General features: G+C 37.2%; 1 protein-coding gene across 3 annotated transcripts in view; it reads right to left on the bottom strand.

Annotated features, from left to right (window-relative positions):
- Positions 1-23246, bottom strand: part of gstcd (glutathione S-transferase, C-terminal domain containing) — a 112716-nt gene that overhangs the window by 32167 nt on the left and 57303 nt on the right. For 2 of the 3 annotated variants that reach the window (XM_027146014.2, XM_027146012.2), the window contains exon 6: positions 1528-1643. In XM_027146014.2, the coding sequence (XP_027001815.1) occupies positions 1528-1643 (116 nt within the window). Of the gene's footprint in view, positions 1-448; positions 494-1527; positions 1644-23246 lie in introns of all 3 variants that reach the window. The other variant, XM_027146011.2, reaches the window with a different exon arrangement.

The following is a 23246-nucleotide window of genomic DNA, read 5'->3' as shown; positions in this document are numbered from 1 at the left end:
CTACTTCCAGCATGAAAAAAACTTCTCAGACTGGTGTCATGAACAGAACAGAAGATACGCTGGATACAAGTGCACCTGAAAAATCTGCAAGGATGGATTGTATGATGCAATCTTATCAACATGGAGCAGAATCTTAAAAGAATATGTCCAACATCTTGTGGAATCCGTGCCATGAAGAATTGAGGCTGCTTTGAGAGCCAAGGAAGGCACTTCCTATTATTAATACAGCATTCCAAATAAAGTGTACAGTGAGTGTAAACCTAAGCTTTCAATAAATCATTACTGATCTCTGGCATCAGTGTAAGCCGAGTCAGAGTGAGTTTATAAACCCCAGACATCACTGAGCTACCTGGAAGTAAATACTCCAGTCTTCATTTTAGACGTGTGTAGAATTTCATCTCCGCCTCGACTACGGAAGGACAAAAGGAAGAAAGCGATGCCGACTTACCCGACACTGAGGAAGTGTGTGTGCCAAAACAATCCCAACATGGCCCTGAAATGAAACGCACAAACAAAAGAAGAAAGTCTCAAGATGCAGCTTTCAAAGTACCATCAGATCAAAGGCTGGCCGTCAGAGCCGAGCTCCGTCCGTCAGAGTTTTGCCCTGCGAGCCTCGACGCCTGTGAACTGCACATGAAAGACGGAATATCCAGACATGGCTGCTGTGCACGGCATAACAAAAACACCAAAGAACATGACAGTGTGTGTATGTACATGTGTCAGTCTCACACGCTATACAATGGGAGAGAAATAAAGTTAAAAATTGTTTGGGGCAAGTGGGTCACTGCTTTAAATATATATATATATATATATATATTTGGGGTCATTGTCCTGTTGAAAAGGTGGTGTGTCCAAATTTTGGTCTGTACTATATATATATATGTATATGTATATATATATATATATATATATATATATATATATATATATATATATATATATATATATATATATATATATTGTCCTGTTGTAAAGGTGGTGTGTCCAAATTTTGGTCTGTACTATAGCACAGACCAAAATTTGGACACACCACCTTTTCAACAGGACAATGACCCCAAACCCACCTCCAGCCACTGTGCCCCATATTTCATGTTTAGTGTCACACAAATGTGGATGAGGTTCACTTCTGAGTCTGGTTCCTCTCAAGGTTTCTTCCTTATATCATCTCATTTCATTACCACCATCACCTCAGGCTTGTTCATTAGGAATAGATGTTAGAAGTACATACAGTAGTAACTTAATTTTGAAATAAACCTAAATGTTTTAATCTGTTTCTATACTTGTAGAAAGCCGCTTTGAGAAAAGGTGAATTGCTAAAAACGCTCTACACATCAATTGAATTGAATTAAATCTTTTTTTTGTCTGAAATGTGGCAGTTTTGTTTTCAGTAGCATCAGTAGCCACCACAAAAAAACTGATTATGTACACAAATAAAACCCCAGAACAGTCAGTGCGTGTGTAAACTAGGATGGTCTTCATTTACACTTTCCAAATTCAGTATTTAGATAAGAAACCCTTCAGACTCACTCCTCCGCTGCAGAAGTCCACTATAGTGTGATTAGTACCAGCCAGCATCTTCACCATGGCGACAAGATTGTTCAGCTGCTGCCGCTTACGTAGAGCTCGAGTGTCTGACATCTTACCTGAGAACAAATGAGAAACGACTCATCACGAAGTCTGTACAATATAGATACCAAACTATTACAGGTTATAAAGTTGTATATTACTGTAACTGTACAAATTCACTCAACTTAAGATGAATTGCAATTTATTTTAAATGGTTTTAGGGGTTTTAGGAAATGTTAGAGCCACCAAGGCTTGACATATTTTACACATATGCAGTATGCATTAATTATTGAGAGTTTCTATTAAACATATGCTCAGGTCCACAATTAGAAACTTGTTTTCGGGCTTTAATTAGCTTAGTTCACACCTTCTGTTCATCTTCAGTACAAACAGCAGTTGTAACAACCTCGAAAATCAGGTGTGATGTTAATGACAGTTACAGAAAGATCAATTAAAAAAATACCCTCTTTTGTATAATTATCACTTTTGTCTTCTTTCTATCTTCTTTTAAAATGTACTGCCGCTATATATATATAGACTGTATGCAAAATTTGATGCAAGTTTTCTTCACTCAGAAACAAATGATGCAATTCCAACCTTCAAAATTTCATTTCCTGAAAGAGATTGAAAGATGAGGAAAGAATATACTGTAGGTTATCAAGAGTCCAAGGAAACCTTTAAAGAAAAAAGAAAAGAAAAAAAAGAATCACACCTCTAGATGAAAAATAGAAGTCAGTGATGAAAGAAAAACAAAGAAAGTTTGTGTGTGACGCACAGAGCATGCAAGCCAGCAGTATACGCAAGATAGTTACTGGTTTTGTCGTATATAATTGTACATAAAATGTTCTTTTTTTTGGTAGAATCTTTTCTTGCCACATGAGTGTCATTTAAAATTAGAACTTACCCACACGTGAACTTATGTAGGTTGCTGACTATCAGTATATTTGTGGAACACCATTAAATCTGAACACTCATGACCAGGTGTAAAAGTTTTACTTATTACTTATTATTTACTTATTACTTTATTTATGTAACTACTTCCTTTAGTGAAAAAAAAATACAATAAAATCTATGAACTTTGTTGCAGATCTATCTATCTATCTATCTATCTATCTATCTATCTATCTATCTATCTATCTATCTATCTATCTATCTATCTATCTATCTATCTATCTATCTCACTTCTCTCTCTCTGTGCAGAAATATAATGTTCTCTCTCATGAGAAATGTTCTCATGGTTCTCTCTCTCTCTGTCTCTCTCTGTCTCTCTCTGTCTCTCTCTGTCTCTCTCTGTCTCTCAAAATAGTCAACAATCACTGACACCACCCCAGTGTTGTCCACCAAATTCTAAATATATAGGCAGCACTAATTTAAAACTTTATAGAGTTAAAAAGTATGAAATACCATTCTTTAAATCCTTTATTTATTAAAGAATGGCATTTCATACTATTTAACTCTATAAAGTTTTAAATGAGTGTTGCGAATTGTCTGCAACACAATTTAGCTCCTGATATCACCTACATTATAGCAGCTATAAACAGGCAGATTTTCACTAACCATACTTTTGTCTCTCTGTTACTAAGACGAGCTTGTCATGTTATTGCTTATGTTATGACTTAATTATTTCTTTTCGATAAGAGCTGGCGATTTCCAGAAACAGGAGAGACGGTGAGTTTTGACGACTAGATGTGGGCGTGTCCAGCATTCATTCATTCATTAATTTTCTATCGCTTATCCGAACTACCTCGGGTCACGGGGAGCCTGTGCCTATCTCAGGCATCATCGGGCATCAAGGCAGGATACACCCTGGACGGAGTGCCAACCCATCGCAGGGCACACACACTCTCATTCACTCACACATTAGGGACAATTTTCCAGAGATGCCAATCAACCTACCATGCATGTCTTTGGACCGGGGGAGGAAACCGGAGTACCCGGGGGAAACCCCCGAGGCACGGGGAGAACATGCAAACTCCATACACACAAGGCGGAGGCGGGAATCGAACCCCCAACCCTGGAGGTGTGAGGCAAACGTGCTAACCACTAAGCCACCGTGCCCCCCGTGGCGTGTCCAGCAATTTAACTAATTTAACATTATGCAAATATGGATTGACTACCATATTTGCAGCGACTACCAATGAGAGTGAAGAGGTGATGTGATCAGTGTCAAAAAGGACACACCACTTCTTCATCTAGTATGAGATTTTATACACAACCACCAAATCTCCCTCCAATATGATTCATTTCATGAATCATATTGAATCAAATCAAAATTTGTTTGATTTGTTAAGAGAAATGTTAGTTGTGCCACCCATTGATAAACATTATTACTACGGCAAAATGTCTAATCAAGATCTCCTTCCGAGAAATCCTCGTTATATCATTACAACAAAGGATAAAATCAGAATCTGTGATGTCTTGCCGCAGGTTGCATTATTTTAACCAATCAGAAAACGAGAATTCAACAACAATGGGTATAAATAATTATTGTGCACATGATTACTTCGTTAGAGACGTAAGTGGAAGAGATCTCAATGCGCAGCATGGTGTACATGGCACGTTTACACACTCTGAGAAAGATTTTATTTAACAGAGAATACTACACTTAAAGAAGCAAGCAAGCCTTTTCTGAAGTCAAGGTAGGCCGTCTCTTTCAGCGATTCATGGCCCCGTTGTGCCCATAGCAATCTAGATAAATCGTCCAGAGAAAAGTAAAAAAAAAAAAGATATATAAAGCAATGAATCCTATATCGCTCAATTGACTGTAAGCAAAAACAAAGCCGGCATCACCTTATCATCTCCCGAGTGACACATCTGATCTCATCCTCACTCTGAGGAGCGTTCTCATGGTGCACTATGATATAAACTGCAGTGTGGAAAGAGGGACAGCGGGCACAAGGTTAATGAAGTGACAGTGGTTCCTTCTATATGTAAAGCATCACAACTGAGAAACAAATAAGTAGGATATCAGTATATATAGACTAGATATGTAGGGATGCAGTTCCCATAAATCAACCAACCAACCAACCAACCAACCAGCCAATCAATCAATCCACAAAACCCTACAAAAAGCTTTTATAAAACTCTAAAGGCTTTTTCCCTTCAGAGGTTTCCTCTGGGTCCAAGATGCCCTGACCAGGATTAACAATTTAGAAAAGATGTAAAACACATGATCACAATCTGGGAACTGTGTCCACAAACCATCATAAACTTACCTAAACTAAGGTTTGTACTCGTTTCCAGACCTATGGTTGTTCCTCACAATCTCTTATTAGCTGAACAATCTGGCAACCTATTAAAATAAGCTTATTAAAATTTTAATCTATAATGCAGTAGAGAAGCTTTTCATGGAAATGTTTAACTGGCAGAAAAAGCTAAACAGATGCAATGATATGATGTGTGGAGTTTCTTCTTAAAAGGAAAAAACATCTGAAGATGTCCCAATTTAATTTGACATTAATGAGGCTGCAAACTGGATTTTTGTTCATTTGGAATTTGTTAATTTTTTTGCTAAAAGTTTGATGAACGGATAATGAACAGGAAGTAAACAAGAACAAGATCTTTCAACTTCAAAATAAAGTCAGTCTTCTGAACAGCTAGTACTCAATAAACTAAATAAAATGCCCATAATCTAAAAACTGATCTGAAATCAGCATGTGTGCAAGTTCACATCATCACACAAGGCATATGGCAATAATAATTAGCCTTTCAAAGATGTTGATTAGAAGGTTAACGGTTTGTCATGATTGGTTGATTGATTGTGACGTGAGATCGTGACCCATACTCAGAATTTGTTATCTGCATTTAACCCATCCAAAGACACACCGTGAACACACACCCGGAGCAGTGGGCAGCCATTTATGCTGCGGCGCCTGGGGAGCAGTTGGGGGGGATTCAGTGCCTTGCTCAAGGGCACCTCAGTCGTGGCCGTCCAGAGACTCGAACCCACAACCCGATTGCCCCAGAAATTGTGGTCCATATCCAGGTTTTCCTCCATTTAAAGAACCACCTTTAATCTTATCATTTGTTTCATTTAACAGAAAAATGTTTTCAGCACCATATGTGTCAGGGCAGAATGGTTTCCATCACCTTCACACCGACACAAACTCTTCGCTTCCTGCAACTGTACGTGACAAAGCATTTACTAAAAGTGGTTTCTTATCAAAGAGGTGAGAGACAGAACATTTCAACACTCAGCTAAAGCATCTCTCATCAGGTTTATTAATAATTGTATATGCAAGATGATAAAATAGCCATGGCGGACGGCCCATGTGGTTTGATTCCTCAGCCGCGTTCCAGGCCACTGCTTCGGTCCCTGTGGCTGGTTGTGATTGGCAGGAAAATGGGATATTTAAAAGTTAGCAAACAAGGTCTAAACAAGCAAAATTGCACTGTATCCAGCAAGCTTTCAGAAAGTGGGTACTAGGGAGATGGAGGTTTGGCGGCATTTAATAAATAATGAGTGCGTGGGTATTAGCGGAGATGCCAAGTTGGAGTGTGAGACACAAAGTTGGAGAGTTAAAATAGAAATGAGGCAATCCCCGATGCCTGCCAATTCAACTCCCACAGGAACATAACACATTAGCATGGAGCAGCGCCCAGACTCGTAGAGGAAACAGGATGCATGGAATCGAGAAATAGAAATTGAAGGCCGAAGGCAAAAAGTTAGAGGGAAAAACAATCAATTCTTCAGTGCACTGCAATTCTCTGCTTATGTGCAGGCAATTTAGAAAATGAAACATTTTATCAACAGGTATTCGATAAATAATCCCTTACCAATGATACTAATAATTCGATACTAGTCAGGATTTCAGTGCAGTTAAGTGTTCATGAGCCTGTACTGTTACACTGTCACAGAACGCAAACAGCAGCAGTACGAAATAGATAAATAAATAAACATACAAATAAATTATATTTATGATTGAAATAGACAGACTCTCTCTCTCTCTCTCTCTCTCTCTCTCTCTCTCTCTCTCACACACACACACACACACAATTTTATAAAAATTCTATATTTTTACAGAAATGTTTTTATTAATTATCTACAGTACATATATTTGCCATTAAACGTATATTTGTCTCAAATAAATCAAGAATTTTTACATTTACGGTATTCGGCAGATGTCCTCATCCTTATGTTTGTCTCATTTATACATTTGAGCAGTTGAGGGTTATGGGCCTTGTTCAGGGGCCCAGAAATGGCAGCTTGGTGGTGCTGGGACTTAAACTTACAACCTTCTGATAAATAATCTAACATTTTAACCATTCTTGATTCTGATTGGTCAGAATGTGTTCATTTTCTCTAACAGCAGCTCTGATTGTAGGAATTGCACATACAGTATCTGCACTTTAGTCATAACAGTCCTACTCCTAAGTCTATTTCTTTTCGATTCCATTCTATTTTTATGATACGGCCTGTCATAAAAAGCATTTCGCTGCATGCGATACTGTGTACGAGTCTGTATGTGACCAATACAATTTGAATTCGAGCAACCGCACTTGTTCTAATACATCACCGTTGCTATAGTAACAGCTTCTTCACAGAGACTTGTATCAGAGATGCACCACATAATCAAAACCTAATAATAAACAGATTTTAAAGAGTTGCTGTTATTTAACAGAGTATAACGGTCACTGATGTGCTGAAGATTTCTGTAAGGAGACGTTTATTTCTCCAACATTTATGGAAAGAGTCTCAGTGTCAGATTTGCTTTCGTCGAGATGGAAAATTTTATTTCTCTGCAACGTGACAAGTCATGTTTTTTTGGATTATTTACTTACAGAGAGAGAGATTTTTTTTTTCATTTTTAGAGTCTTTATTCTGCTTGGTTTAATATAAGCCTAAGATTTTTTTTTAAATGATAATTAAAAATAGGTTGTAAAGACAGGAAGTGGATAACTGATTTAGAATTGTTGCATTTCACCCTGAATTAAATTAGAACATGTGACATTTGTAGGAGAAGAAGGAACAAAAAAAATAAATAATTAAATATATAAATAAATAAGGGGGAAAAAAGGCAGCCCTGAATTTGCCCAGCAATTATCATTCTATTAAAGACAGACAAAGGAGGAAATGATGAATGAAAGGGAACAGAACTGCTAATTGTGCTGCTTAAAAAGCCTTTTGGAATTCTGCGTGTGTGTGTGTGTGTGTGTGTGTGTGTGTGTGTGTGAGAGAGAGAGAGAGAGAGTGTGTGCATGAGTGTGTTGTACTGCCTCTTTTCTACTCTCGGGACACAGGCAGTGAGAAACTAGACTTTCTGTAGATATCAGCCTGCATGTTTGACTCACCAACTCACCTGTGTGAGCTTCAGTGTGAGTCAGACGTCCACGATGATAATTTACACCAATTCCAAAACCCATACTTACAGCAGCTACATCAAGATTTACATTTCGCTGCCACATATTTCTGGCTTGCCAAATTGAAGGAAACACACACACACACACACACACACACACACACACACACACACACACACACACACACACACACACACACACACACACACAGGATGTCAATTTTACAGTGTATTAGTGTGACAATCTTCATTCATTTATTTCCATTTCTTTTTCCTAGAGAACAAATTACTAGAACAGATGGGTTTTTGACATCGCACGTTGTGCAACTAATGTAGAGTAATATGTTACAACAATAAGATGACAGTTAACCACAAATTAGCATGATTCATCAAATGGCTTTAGAATAAAAGATTCCAAATGGCACTTCATTGCGAAGCCTTATAAAACGTTCATGAAACTTTCAGAAAATTATTTTCAAATTTCTCCCAATTTGCAGGAGGGCAGTGCAATATCAACTCAGGTCAATTAGAGTTTATTGGCATTTTGACCATATTTAGCTTAGGCAATACAGAATAAAATAGAAAAGACATTCCTCTAGGACCCTGGTGCTACATAAAACAACAAGAAATAGGGAAAAATAAGAAGAAAAAAACACACCAAAAAGTGGTTAAGTCTCTGTGTTGTGGATCAGATGTTCAGGGTTCAATCCCAAGCACGGCTAAGCTGCCCCTGTCGGGCCCTTGTGCAAGGCCCTTAACCCTGTCTGCTCCAGGGGTGCTGTATCATGGCTGACCCTGTTCTCTGACCTCCAGGGGTGCTGTATCATGGCTGACCCTGTTCTCTGACCTCCAGGGGTGCTGTATCATGGCTGACCCTGTTCTCTGACCTCCAGGGGTGCTGTATCATGGATGACCCTGTGCTCTGACCTCCAGGGGTGCTGTATCATGGCTGACCCTGTTCTCTGACCTCCAGGGGTGCTGTATCATGGCTGACCCTGTTCTCTGACCTCCAGGGGTGCTGTATCATGGATGACCCTGTGCTCTGACCTCCTACCTCCAAAGGTACCTTTCACTGTGCTGTAATGTATATGTGACAAAATAAAGACTTTTATTCTATAGTGCTGGATAAAATCAATAAAAACACAAATTACTTCACAAATGACTCCCAAGCCTCTGATCACTGTAATCTGGAAATATTGGTATAAAGTGTTGTTTTTTTCTTGAAATATTTTTCTAAATATTTACACAAAAATGTGTATGTAAGTAATATACACTAAAATGACCAATTACAAACTTTGGGGACACAATAAAGATTTCTGCTGTGGTATAACTGTTATAATGAGTAGTGTTTGTTTATTTTTGTACACATTCATAAAAATGCCTTCTAACTAAGTATTGTGTATATACTTAGTAATCAGTGTTGTAATGTAACGGAGTACAAACACTTCGTTACTATACTTAAGTAGAAATTGCACGTATCTGTACTTTACTTTACTGCTATTTAAATTTATGTCAGCTTTCACTTTTACTCCACTACATTTTTACTCTGTTATATTTCCACTAAGCATCTTCATTACTCATTACTACAAAATAAAATCAGCAGAAAATGTGTCTGACTGCAATAAGGGAGGTTTGGCGAATCACTGCTCCTAGATTACATCCCGCAGCTCCGCATGCTCTATTTCAGCGTAATGTTGCCAAAGGAGGAGGAAGCACAACTGAAACTGCCATGGAAGCACCTACTGGAGGACCTCCCGTTATCGTAGAGCAGGGCTGGCCAAACAGTCACATTTTTTACTGTGTTACCGCAAAGAGCCACATCATACACATGGGCACACATGATCATCACCTTTTTTCCCCTGCCATTTTTAGAGCGAATTTGACACAAATTGTTTACTCAAATAATTTTGCTTCTACTGGGAAACTTTGAGGTATTTTCATCCCACTCACATGCGCGTTTGATGAAAATACCGCATTGAACACAAGCGAAGCGAACACGCACAATAAAAAGACACAAATACAAACTTAAGAGAACGTGAGAGCCGCATAAAACCGGGCAAAGAGCCACATGCAGCTCAGGAGCCGCGGGTAGACCGCCCCTGTCGTAGACGAGCACCCTGACGATAGTGGTGAACAGGGTGAAGTAGATAACGTTATACACCCGTGGCCGTATTTGCAAGAAATGTTTCTGTACATTGGAATTGAAAGATTCCTCCTACCGGATGAAATGTCTCTTATGCCTACCGAAAATCACTGAAATTTGAATTTTTACTTTTACTTTACAGTAAATATTAGATACATTAAGACTTTTACTTGAGTAATATTCTAAAAGGTAACTTTCACTTCTACCAAAGACTTTTTCTAGTACAATACTTGTACTTTTACTCAAGTATTGCTTTCTATTACTTTATACAACACTGTTAGTAATAAGGTGAGTATACGCACAACAGTTCACTTTATACTACGTGTAAAATGCCTCTAATGTGTATATACACACACACACACACACACACACACACATCACAGCGTGCTTTATTCTTAATTTTTCCTTTCAGAAGTGGCAGAAAGTTAAATTGAATTTTGTTGTATTGTATATAATCACAGCATCTTTATGTATCACACATTGTCTTAAATAACAATTAAACTCTCAGATTGTAAGCTGCTATATCAGTGTTATAATCCATAATGCTGTTTAATTCTTGACTCTGATTGGACAGATGATGTTTATTCGGTTTCTACGCGCTCAAACATTAATGCTGACTGTAACTCAAATGACTGATTTTGATTCATTACACTCATCCTAATACATTGTTGTTGCTATAGTAACAGGTCATTCTAAGAGAATTACATTGCAGATGTGGCATATAATCTAATAATAATTATTTTTATATAACAAAAGAAGATTGATAGAAAGATAAGAGAGAGAGAGAGAGAGAGAGAGAGAGGGAGAGAGAGAGAGAGAGAAGTTGGTGACTGTGCCAATTGTTGTTTGATGCTGCTATAACGTAAGAGATCACAGAAAAAACTTGCTCCGTGACATTAAATGCAACTATTTAAAAATGGACAAAGAGTAAAAACAAAATAAAATACTTTGGGATACACGTGTTTTTATTGTTTAATAATTGACTGAAGTATTCACAGCCCTCTGCACCACAGTCATTGATTATTTTCCTCTAATAGAATGCCTTAGGTTTTACTCCTGACTCAGCATTTTTCTGCTTTTTCGGAGTAACACCAATATTTATATTCATGAAGCTACAAGAATCTTGGTATGATATGAGGAAAATATCATCTCGATATTATTCAAATCAAATGGTTCGATTAAAAAAGTACCAAATTGAACTGGTGCATTGCAAATGACTTTTGCATTACAAAACCAGCACCGAAGCAAGCGCTTATGCAAACATGCTATTTCCGGCGATGCTCTTAAGGGACTTGCGGTACAACGTTGCCCTGCAGCTCCTGTGCATTTGGCATCGAGCCACTCGCTTTCACATTTTCTTTTTCTCTAAAAGCTAACAGCAGTGTTCTTTAGGTCTGAAGTCTCAGAAGCGATATGAAGGATTAGTCAGACCTGCATTCACAGAGCATGCAAACTCTATTTTTGTCTTCTCAGGATTAGAGCCATGTAGCGCTCTGTCAATGCAATACAGGAAGGCGAGCACGTGTGTGTACCTGAGCCAAAAGGAACCGTATATAATTAACTTTATTAGACAGCCATAACTACAGCTCTGTCTCCATCCAGCTCGTCAAGCGTTTACACCCTGTCAGATGTGAGATGGTGCCAGGCGCCGACTCAGTGGAGCACATAAATACTCATCATACGTTTGGGAGGTAGGCAATCTCAAGCATTAAATAAGACTGAGATCAGGAAAATGAGTTCAAAATGTAATCTTAAACACATTTAACTATACTGAATCAGTGCACTTTTTAGTGGGAGGAAATTGGACACTTTTGGTTATTTAATAAACCTCGGGTCTATACATTCACATTACATTTACACACGATGCTTGACTTTATAACCATCAACAAAAAAGTATAATGGAGATATGAACACAACATTCAATTAATAGAGGGGAAAAATGTACTCAGACACCACAAATTACCAACATTAAGAGATCAAGAGCTGTCTGTTGGCTAATTACAGCTTTATCATTTACTGTTAAGAGCAATGATTTTTTTTTTGTTTTGCTGAAGCATTTTGGTTTGTTTTTGGCTTATTCTGCTTGACAAATCATCTTCCATTCGACAAAGTTGTAAGAGTCCCACAACTGCTGGTTTCTCATCTTCAAAACTCTCCACAAATGTTCAATGGGATTCGAGTCAAGAAACAATGATGGTTATTTTGATATTCTTTGGTGGTGTGTTCAGGGACAAACCTCAAAACATCCCCTAGATTGAGTTTTTTGGATGATGAGATGAACTTCTTTTCTCATATGTTCTTAAACATTCATCAACATTCAAAAATTCATCATGCTCTCATCCCCGTAATTCACCGAGTATGGCTTTCTCAAGATAATCTTGAGAACTATTCTATCCCTGAACACAATGAGCTAAATTACTGGAATAGTGTATTATTGTTCTCAAATGCTTTCAGAATCTTCCTGTCTGTGACTGTTTTAATTTTTTGCATACGAGTTTGGAAAAAGGTGAAGGAACAGAAATGATTATGCTGCAGTCCATTGCTTATTATTCTGTGTAACTGTTCTTCCTGCTGCCTCAATTAGAGACATAATGATATTTTGTGTCCAAAAAAAAAAAATTCAAGTGCGATTTGAGTCATAGAAATCAGAATACTATTAATGTGGTTGCCTTCGAGATATGAAGTTGATTCTCAAATCTGTTAGATTACTCGGAATTATTACAACCAACAAAAATTATTGTATGATTAAACCACCACATTATAAAAAAGGAGCTTTCAGGCAACTGCCAAGACTGTGGAAATCGGGCAGTTTAGCCAACTTTGGAGCTCTATTTCTTCGATGGAGTTCATTACATTTCAGTCTCAATTTAAATCAAATTATTTGGTAACATATATTTATTTTTATGTCATATGTTTTGTTAACAATATTAAATCTAAATCAAAATTAAATTTTCTACTTTGATTGTTTATGATCATCCTTCGTTTCTTGGTTTCTTCATTAATTATTTCAATGTATTAATAACACACAAGTTTTGTTCAAACTGGTGATTTTTGAGGGAACCCAGTGATCACCAGGGAACCCAGATTTATGTTGGTCTTGTAAACATATAATATGTAGTTCACTGTACAAATAATCGGTGACTTTCCAGTGTCTGTATATTTTCGTAGGATTTCTCTTGACTCCATTTCCATTCATAAACAGATCCTCCACATAAAATAAGCTGTTTTAAATAATTTTTTCTGTAAGATGATGCTCGTTTATGGAAGAAGTCTACAGTGTCACAGGAAAGTCTTTTTACATACATGATGCAAACACGCTATGACAGTGTACATACTGTATATATGGATAAGTATGATGTGCCATTCTTTGATTCATAAAATCTGTATTTGCTCATGGATTTCTGCTAAAGGAATACAACATGCTTTGAAAGTTGACTTTTCATTTAGTATATTGGAATTTCTCACCATTTCAATGCCCCATGTTTGGTCCAGCTGTATGATGAATACTTTTATGCTTGGTTTATTCTGAACACAACACTTATTCTAAAAGAGTGTACACACTCGTGCAACCTGGTTAGAGTAAATGTTTTTATTTTTTATTTTTCACACTAAGGGTGGGAAAAGGTCTAAGGATTTATCTTGGTTTCCTTTTTTTTGTATATTTAATGTGTAGTCATTTCACACTGTACACTGTTTGGCACTGGGGTTAATGAGTTAATACTGCAAAAGTGTTGCTAAGCCTCCTTCAGAGAAAGGCTTGCTAACCCCGCATAAAAAGTGGTGCAACCTTCGCTTCAAGCTAGCAGTGTGAAATGTTCCTCTATTGGGGGTTAAACTCTGGGTTTATAGCGATGACAAGAGGGTTATGCACAGTATGAAAAGCCCTTTTGTGTCATGTTGGCTGAAAGGCATGTCCTGGACTGTTTCCTCTGCTACTCAACAGCGGATTTCAAATAACGAACCCATCCAAAATCATGTTCTGGAGGAATGTATGATCAATAACGCTGTCCTCTGGAAGGATCTGTGTTAAAGTTCATTCACAGCCATTTTTGGTTGAAATTGTCCATCTTAAAGGGAACCACCCAGACAAGGATATAAAATTTGTAGGTTAAAGTGAACGCAATAAAATGTTCAAATATTATGATAAAAAGAGTGATTCTAAATGGAGTAATCGAGAATTCATTTAGTTTGCTTACAAACCACCAGGTCTCCCTGCAGCACTAAGACTTTTAAACACCAGAATCAACATTTTAATAATATAACACAGAACCACTGGCAAACATCCGATTTTCTTATGAATTCATACAAATATCATTGGATTAATTGTCCCAACATTTCCCTTTTTTTTCTCCTTCATGTAATTACAAATGAGCATCTTGGATTTTTTTTTTTGATTTTTTTTTGATACCTTTGAACTTCCCATGATCTAAAGCCAAACTAAAACTGAGGCTCAAAAATGAAATGTGACTACCAAGAACATATAGGTGCTGAGAGATTGAACTGATGATGGTCTAATCCTAACTTAAAAGAACATTAAAAACCTGTCATTTCACAACTCAACTTGTTCAATTGATCTTTTCAACATGCCCTAATTCAAAGTCTAATTCACTGCCTGTATCCCATGAATTGTTTGACCGATGAGTGCTAGCAGCACTCCAGCATAAGCAGCATGGATTTATGGTGTTATTTAACAACAGTAGGAGATTTGGGCCTAATTGGTTCTCTCTGTATTCGAGTAAAAGTTAAGAGCCCTGCCTGATTCAACTTACACATCACCAGATGAAGGCGGCTCTCACTCATGCGGAGACATGGCTAGATCCAACATCAGTCATGGACTGCACTCCATGACACTGCACAATAAAATCCTCCTTTGACTGAGTAAATACCACTAGCTTGAAGGATAAATGAGAAATGACTTTGATGATAATAAGATAATTCTTTTGAGTTACTGAAGAAAATGTGCACATTTGTATTTAGACCTTAGTACTCTCTGTGATCATTGCCCAAACAGTTTGCCCCAACAAAGGCTTCCCCCAAATACCCACTCATAATCCTATACACTTTTTCTTTACATCCTTTACAATTACATTAAGTTGTAAAAATATAAATTTTTACAACTTAATCTTAAGTGTCATAATTAAATCTAAGCTGCTTATGATAGGAAGAATTAAGAATAGAGCACACTATGATATATATATAAGATTGCATATAAGTGTAATGACTTGATTATTGCAAGTAACAAACTCATTAGAGCCATTTTACATGTTAAAGTGTAAAAATTGTACTGTTGTACGTATATTCACCTTTATTACTAAGTATATACACAATACTTAGTTTGAAGGCATTTTTATAAATGTGTACAAAAATAAACAAACACTACTCATTATAGCAGTTATACCACAGCAGAAAACTTTATCGTGTCCCCAAAGTTTGTAATTGGTCATTTTAGTGTATATTACATACATACAGTACACATTTGTGTATAAATATTTCGAAAAATATTTCAAGAAAAAACAACACTTTATACCAATATTTCCAGATTTCAGTGATCAGAGGCTTGGGAGTCATTTGTGAAGTAATTTGTGTTTGTTATTGATTTCATCCAGCACTATAGAATAAAAGTCTTTTTTTGTCCATTTTTAAGAAAGTGGTAGCTCGCCGCTTAAGCTGCCACTGTTGGGTCCTTGAGCAAGGGACTTAACCCTCGACTGCTTGACTGTATAAATTAAATAAATGTAAATCACTCTAGAAAAGAGCATCTGCCAAAATGCCATCCATGTAATGTAAATGTAACACTACCATGAGCTATAAATTAATAAGAGTTATTCCGAAGTCTTAGATAAAGGTGATCACTATGAGGTAGTACACTGTAATTATTTAATAATATAAAAAATTACAGTACATTTGGTTAATGCAATCTAATAGAATGTTATAAAAAAAAAAAAACTTAAATGGAATCAATAAAGCTTCAGATCATACATGCATTAAAGTGTTGTATTGTACTCAACAAGATTCTGTACGCAGTCTGCATATTGAACTAATTTAAGTTAATAATGGCTAAATTACTTAGTTGTCGTAAGAAAAAATTGTGCACTGAGACAAGACTGAGACAATTGCAGTCTGTCGATGACTAGTGAGACTGAGGCAAGGCATCTCTCACAAGGATGCTCACAAAGACAGGAGCTTAACATATCGTACCACCAGGGATATTCCGGTCTTTTCTCACGCTCTCCTGCCACACATTGTATTTCTCACACAGAAAAACTTTTTGACTATTTATCATATATTTAATATGCCGCATCGCCCAAGATGTATCTGTCCGCAACACTGTCTCTATGGAACCGGGCAGGAATCAAGCGAGTTCTTAGTCGAGCCTGACACTTATCAGCCATTCAAATAAAAGAGGCTACACAATAGCCAATCAGAAAATAGCACTATTGAACCTGGGTAAGATTTAACGCAACAACCAATGAAAAAAAAAAACATTCATTAGAGAGGGTATTTTTGATGGTCGGTTTGAACAAAACCTCAACACGAAACAGCTTGTCTCTGAACGGGAAATTGTCCTCAATCATGACACTAAAAATGCCTGGGCTTGAGCCGAACTGTTTTAAATAAGGGGTCGCTGGGGGGGTGGAGATGTCACTCTTGTCTGTCTTCAAAACTTGTCCACATTTGCTGCTACAGTTGTCTTCTGTGTGAAACTTAAAATATTTTTACGGTTTTGTCATAGATATTTGATCGATAGAGACGCAAGTCCAGCAATCTTAACTCAGAGAGTATATAAATGTTTTCTTAATACCAAGACACGTGCTTTATATCATCACCCAATATTCTCTAACTGTGTTGTGTCTATGTACTAGTACTGTACTTGCTTTCATTAAACCTCTTTGTGCTTAACAACAAGTGCTTGTTTTAAAGTAGATTGTCTAGACATAATTTATAAACATAAGCCTTGAGGAAAAGAGAGGGAAAAAAAATGACACCACAATCTCTGAAACATTATGGAAGACCTATTGACAACTAACTGTTAATCTATTGACAATTAACTGACACTATTTGTACCGTTCTTGCTCCAATTATCTATAATTTCACAAAAATGCAGCTATTACTTACTTGTAATCTCTCATTGAGGGCTCAAATGTCTAAAAAAAAAAAGTCTTTAGTGTATTCCAAAGATCTCCATTCAGTAAAAAGAAATAAAGGGAAGCCTGAAATAAGGGCAATTTAGCATTTAACACACCACCCTGAGCAATCTGCTTCGAACACTGGCCCCTGATTTTAAATGCGCCATTTACTGCACCATTAGCACTTTTTACATCATGAACTCTGGATTTGGAAATGGAGAGCAATCGTCTGAATGGCCCAGGTGAGTCCATTTGTGAAATGTCACGGTCCTGTGCCTTCATGATTACACGGCCCTGAAGTAACTCGAAACACTTTGCGGATGCTGGGGTGCAGCCAGAAATTTCTGGCCAGCATTTTGTGAGAGTCTGAAGGGCTCTGAAGAGAAAACAAAGTGAGAACCTATGAGATTTTAAACAGGAGTGTTAGATTCATACATATTCATAAACTCTCACCAGCCGTGATAGAACACTTTCATAAAATTATCCATCCAGCCAATTAGCACCATGTATAAAGGTGTGGTCATGCTACAATTTTTGTTTCAGTCACTATGCAAATGAATGCCAAACACCCAAATCACAAGCTATGTGCAAAGAACTTAAAGTTCAAGAGAATTCACATCATATGACTGATACATCATGGTATGACCACTTCAGAAAAGCCTTTAAAATAATATAAAATCAACTTCTAAAAAGAAGCTGCCTGATTTGTGGCGTCTATAGTAGCGTGTACTCAATTTTTCATCGACACAGACACATTAGTTGGTTAAACCTCTAACACAGAGGTAGCAAATATTATAAACGCATGATCACTAAGTTAGCTGGCTAGTTTGTTTTTGAAATGGACAAAAATAAAAGTAAAAGTAAAATAAAAGTCAACACTTCAGATGTCATATGTGGTTGCCACCCGTAGTAATTCATGCAGACGCGTCAAGCCAAGTCAAGAGTCGAGTAAGCCAACCTTTACAACCGTAGTGAGCAGAAAAGCATCTGAAAGCACGCAAAACGGACTACCAAAGCATAGGACTACATTGAATTCCATGTTGTTAGCCAAAAAAAAACAGGAACCTGTGACTACAGTGGGCAGCAAAACAATAGAAGATACTTAGAGCCTTGAAGTCGAGTTTAAAAACCTGTACACACCTCTCCACTTCAAGTGAGAAAGTGTTAATGATCCGTTAAAGCAAAAGAAAGGTTTTTTTCTCTCCCTGCATTGCAGGGTTGTGCAGTTGACTGTAGAACTGGCCTCATTTAACCTAAGTACATTTAGGCACAAGTCTGCTGCATCTTCACATCAACACAAAGTGAATAGTCAATGGAGCTACTAATTACTACCAAGAATAAGTGTATCACATCTAGGGTTGCAAAATTCTTGAATTTTCAAGGCTGGAAACTTTCCATGGGAATAACGGGAATATATGGGAATTAACAGGAATATATGGGAATTATTTTAAGAAAATGCAGAGTTGCCTATAACAAGGAACTTAAATGTGCAGCATAATTTTGTTTAAAACAACAAGATTTAATGCAATTTAAGTTAAATTTGTACCCTGCATTAATCGGTCACTTGCACACAGCACACTGCTTACTGGAGAGCCATTGAGGCCAAACCCCCTGCATGTACTTGCATTCTAGCATAACATGCACAGTAACACTTTATTTTAGTGTCATTTAACTAATTGCTTATTAGCATGAATATTAGTAGAATATTGGCTATTTATTAGTACTTATTAAGCACATATTAATGCATTATTCTGCATTACCTCATTCTACATTCTTAATTGTATCCAATACCTAAACTTAATAACTACCTTACTAACTAGAGTAGATTAAAGCAATCATAAGTAATTATGTTTATTACAATTATTACGTTTATTATGTTTATTACAAGCATAAAAATGTTTATTATGCTTTTGTGTTACTCAATGAAAGAATCAATTAAAGTTCTACTTACAATTAAATCAGTCAAGACGTCATTTTTAAAATTTGTATTACCTTGCATGCATGTCTGCTTATGACCAAACAAAATGTTTATTTATGTTTGTATATGATAAAGTTTATATACCTTTCCCTATATTTCCAAATAATTCCCATAAATTCCCTTAAATTTCCATAAATTCCCATAAAGTTTCCAATTTGGAATATTCTCAAAATTCCCCAGATTAAGTCACCGTGGAAAGTTTCCAGAAATTTACCGGAAACTTTCCGCTCCTTTGCAACCCTAGTCACATCACATCAACCCTAGTCACATCACATCTATCTGTCTGAATATCTATCTATCTATCTATCTATCTATCTATCTATCTATCTATCTATCTATCTATCTATCTATCTATCTATCTATCTATCTATCTATCTATCTATCTATCTATCTATCTGTATCTCTATCTATCTGTCTCTCTCTATCTCTCTATCTCTCTATCTATCTATCTATCTATCTATCTATCTATCTATCTATCTATCCATCCATCTATCTATCTATCTATCTATGTGAGTGTGGGGGGTGTGTATAAGTATGCAGGGAAATGAAGCAAGCTGTCCATCTGTCTCTCATGATAAACACTGGCTTGGCAGTCGAGGGATCCCCGTTGTGAAGAGGACGCCCCGGGGTCACTCTCCCAGCTTCGCGCAAGCGTGGAAACAAAGAGAGACAAGACACACAAAAAAGTAGACAGGACAAAGAGGGATGGCATCTCGCTCAGCTTCAATGAAAAAGAGCCCTTATCAGCCTTCATCACAGACAGCTCTACACCTCAGAAGACAATCTCTGTCTCTGATAGGAATGTAAACAGCACTACTGTCACACCGGTGGCTTTTGTTTAAACATGTGTTGGCCGGAAACTGGCAGAATAAACTAGCTCAAGCGTTCGCTGCTTCTTCGTTCCTTCAAGAGAAGTGAAATCCGAATCAAATTAATAGTCTTATTACACACCTTAATCTGGACTGAAAATTAGGTTTCATCCTAAGAAAGGTCAACATTTTGGTTCATTTCCAATGGTTTGTTCTTAACATTGACAGATGATGAGCTCCAAAGAGATAACAGGAAAGGAAAAGACACAAAGAAAAACACACAATCAATCAAGCCACGAGTGACACACACAAGACTGCTATTCCAAAGGAAACAGGAAGTAATACTGCTAATGTTTAGAGCACTATAGATGTGTAGCTTCTTTTTATTAAAACCCTCTACTGCTGCCAACTTACTTTCACGATCAGCTTTTAACTATTTTGTTGGCAGAGCTTTCACCCATCAATAACGTCTTTTAATGAGTGCTTGAATGGTTTGAATGTCTTTTATAGAAGCAAGGACGCAGCTGCACGGCAAGCCAAAATAGGTACATTACACATTGCATAATGTTTCATTAGGACTTTTTCCAACCTCCTGCTATCAAAAACTAATCAAAGAAATCACTTCTATTAAACTAGATCTAAACATTACTTGTATACCTAGTAACGTATTATTACAAGTAATAATTGTAATAAACAACAAAAAAGATAATAATAATTATAATATCACTTATATGTATACAAGTGTAGAAAGGACATTATTCATAATAACTCTATTATAATAATTTATAATCACACCCTCAAGTGTCACCCAAATGAGGATGAGGTTCACTTTTGAGTCTGGTTCCTCTCAAGTTTTCTTCCTCTTCCGTCTAAGGGAGTTTTTCCTCACCACAAGCGCCTCAGTCACCTCAGGCTTGTTCATTGAGGATAAATACAAACACATTTAAATATAAGTCTAATATTAATTTTGAATTTTTTGTACTATATTTCTTATGTTCTGTAAAGCTGCTTTGAACCAATGTCCTTTGTAATTTGTATAGCGCTATACAAATAATTGAACTGAATAATTAAATAACCACACACACACACACACACACACACACACACACACACACACACACACACACACACACACACACACACACACACACACACACACAGAGAGCATCCTGCTAATGTCCTGTGGGTACACAAGCTGTTCAAGGCCGACAGGAACAGAGATGAATACTTTAGCACTAAATACTTTACTGTACACATGGTATTAGTTATATTAATAAAAAAAGGTCTGGTGTGTATTTCTACCTGCATGGTTTGTATCAACGTCAACACGCTTGTTGTAATATGTTACCGTTTCTATAGTTACCCAACACTGGGACAAATTGTAGATATGGATTGAAAACCTATTTAAAATCATTTCATTGTTGATTAGACATAGTCAGGAGATTGAGAAGGTTTTTTTTTTCTAATTAACATCGAGAGAGGCCGACGAGGGAACGGCTGTCGATCGCGATTAGAGAAAAAAAAAATTATAAAATAAATCTAAATATGGATGTCATGCTTTAATAAATAAAAACAACTGGACTAATTGTTGTGGTATAAGAAAGTTAAAATACATTGAACCACGAACATCAGAGTGATACAGTACCACCGCTCTGTCAAGTCATACTGTAAGAGTCTTTCTCAGAATGTTGCTTCATGTTAAAACCGACAAACTTTCAATCACTAAATCTCAAATCTCGAGCAGAAGGACACAAAGTCAAAAATCGTAGATAGCTAAAATAACAGAAACAAATCAATAACATCTGTTGAACAAACAGGAAGGAAGAAGACTCTTGACCTTGCTGTGACCATGACCCTGTTTGGATTAATACCAAAATCTACCAGTGTATCCAGACCCCAGGTTATCCTCAACCCTGTGTAAAATAAGCAGTGTAGAAAATGGAAGGATGGACTGAATTATTGAGGTGAAATTAAGATAAGAATAAGAACTACAACAGAACTACGGTACGTTCTCTGTGATGCTCAGTAGACAGCTCGTTTCTCATTTCACATCCAATATTGACTTTTTTTAATCTTTGCTTTGCTGTATATCTTTGCATGTGTCTAAGCCCTCTGAGACCAGAACTGTACATCATACTCACTGACGTCGTGAAGGACACTCACGTTTCTGCATGCGTTAAAAATAAGGCTCCACCGAGCATTACAAAACCCATCAAATCGACAGCTCGGCTACTTTTTCAGAAACGTTACGTCTCTTTTTAGACGGCATCTAATGAGCGAGAGTCGCAGGAGAGCTTGTGTGTGATGGATCTGCTCATAAAAATTCCACACTCAATTACAAACAGTGGACAGAAGACAGGGCAGACAGATCATCCATAACAAGATGTGTGTGTAATCTAGCGTTAGGAACGGACCCCTTAACAAGGCTATAAACACATAAGAGTGGAAATGCTGAGATGTCAGGAGGAGGCTTGGAAATATTATAAGGTGATTCGCATATTAGTCCTGATAAAGAAAATCTTAAGGGAGAAAAAGAGAGACCTAAAAATAAGTTACACTGCGCTTACCTTATCAAGCGATAACAAGGTACACAAAATAGAGGTATGATTCCAGTGACAAAAGGAAATAATCTTTAAACCAATATTAGTCATGAAATTAGTTTGACTATATTTGGGCTGTTGTATAAAGGTCATGACGATTCTCTCTATTTATTCATTCACTCATTTTCTACCGCTTATCCGAACTTCTTGGGTCACGGGGAGCCTGTGCCTATCTCAGGCGTCATCGGGCATCAAGGCAGGATACAACCTGGACGGAGTACATACACACACTCTCATTCACTCACACACTACGGACAATTTTCCAGAGATGCCAATCAACCTACCATGCATGTCTTTGGACCGGAGGAGGAAACCGGAGTACCCGGAGGAAACCCCCGAGGCAAGGGGAGAACATGCAAACTCCACACACACAAGGTGGAGGCGGGTATCGAACCCCCAACCCCGGAGGTGTGAGGCGAACGTGCCAACCACTAAGCCACCGTGCCCCCTACGATTCTCTGCATTGCGGTTAAGAATTCACTTCCGCTACTTGAAGGAAAGACAAAGAGAAGTAGGAGGAGCTTCTGCTCACAGTACGTTCAGGCCCTCAAACAGGACAACTTTTAGAACCTGGACTTGTCCTGAAATTAGTCATAACGCATGACCAGTGATCTGCAATCATATATACATTTTTTATTAGCTTCCCTTTCACATATTTACCACATTCTGCACACATTTGTCACACAGAGCAACGCACATTTAAATAATTTATACAACCAAGCAA

The sequence above is a fragment of the Tachysurus fulvidraco genome, chromosome 4 (genome assembly GCF_022655615.1).
Source record: "Tachysurus fulvidraco isolate hzauxx_2018 chromosome 4, HZAU_PFXX_2.0, whole genome shotgun sequence".
NCBI classification, from domain to species: Eukaryota; Metazoa; Chordata; class Actinopteri; order Siluriformes; family Bagridae; genus Tachysurus; species Tachysurus fulvidraco.
This window is presented reverse-complemented; position numbering and strand designations above follow the sequence as displayed.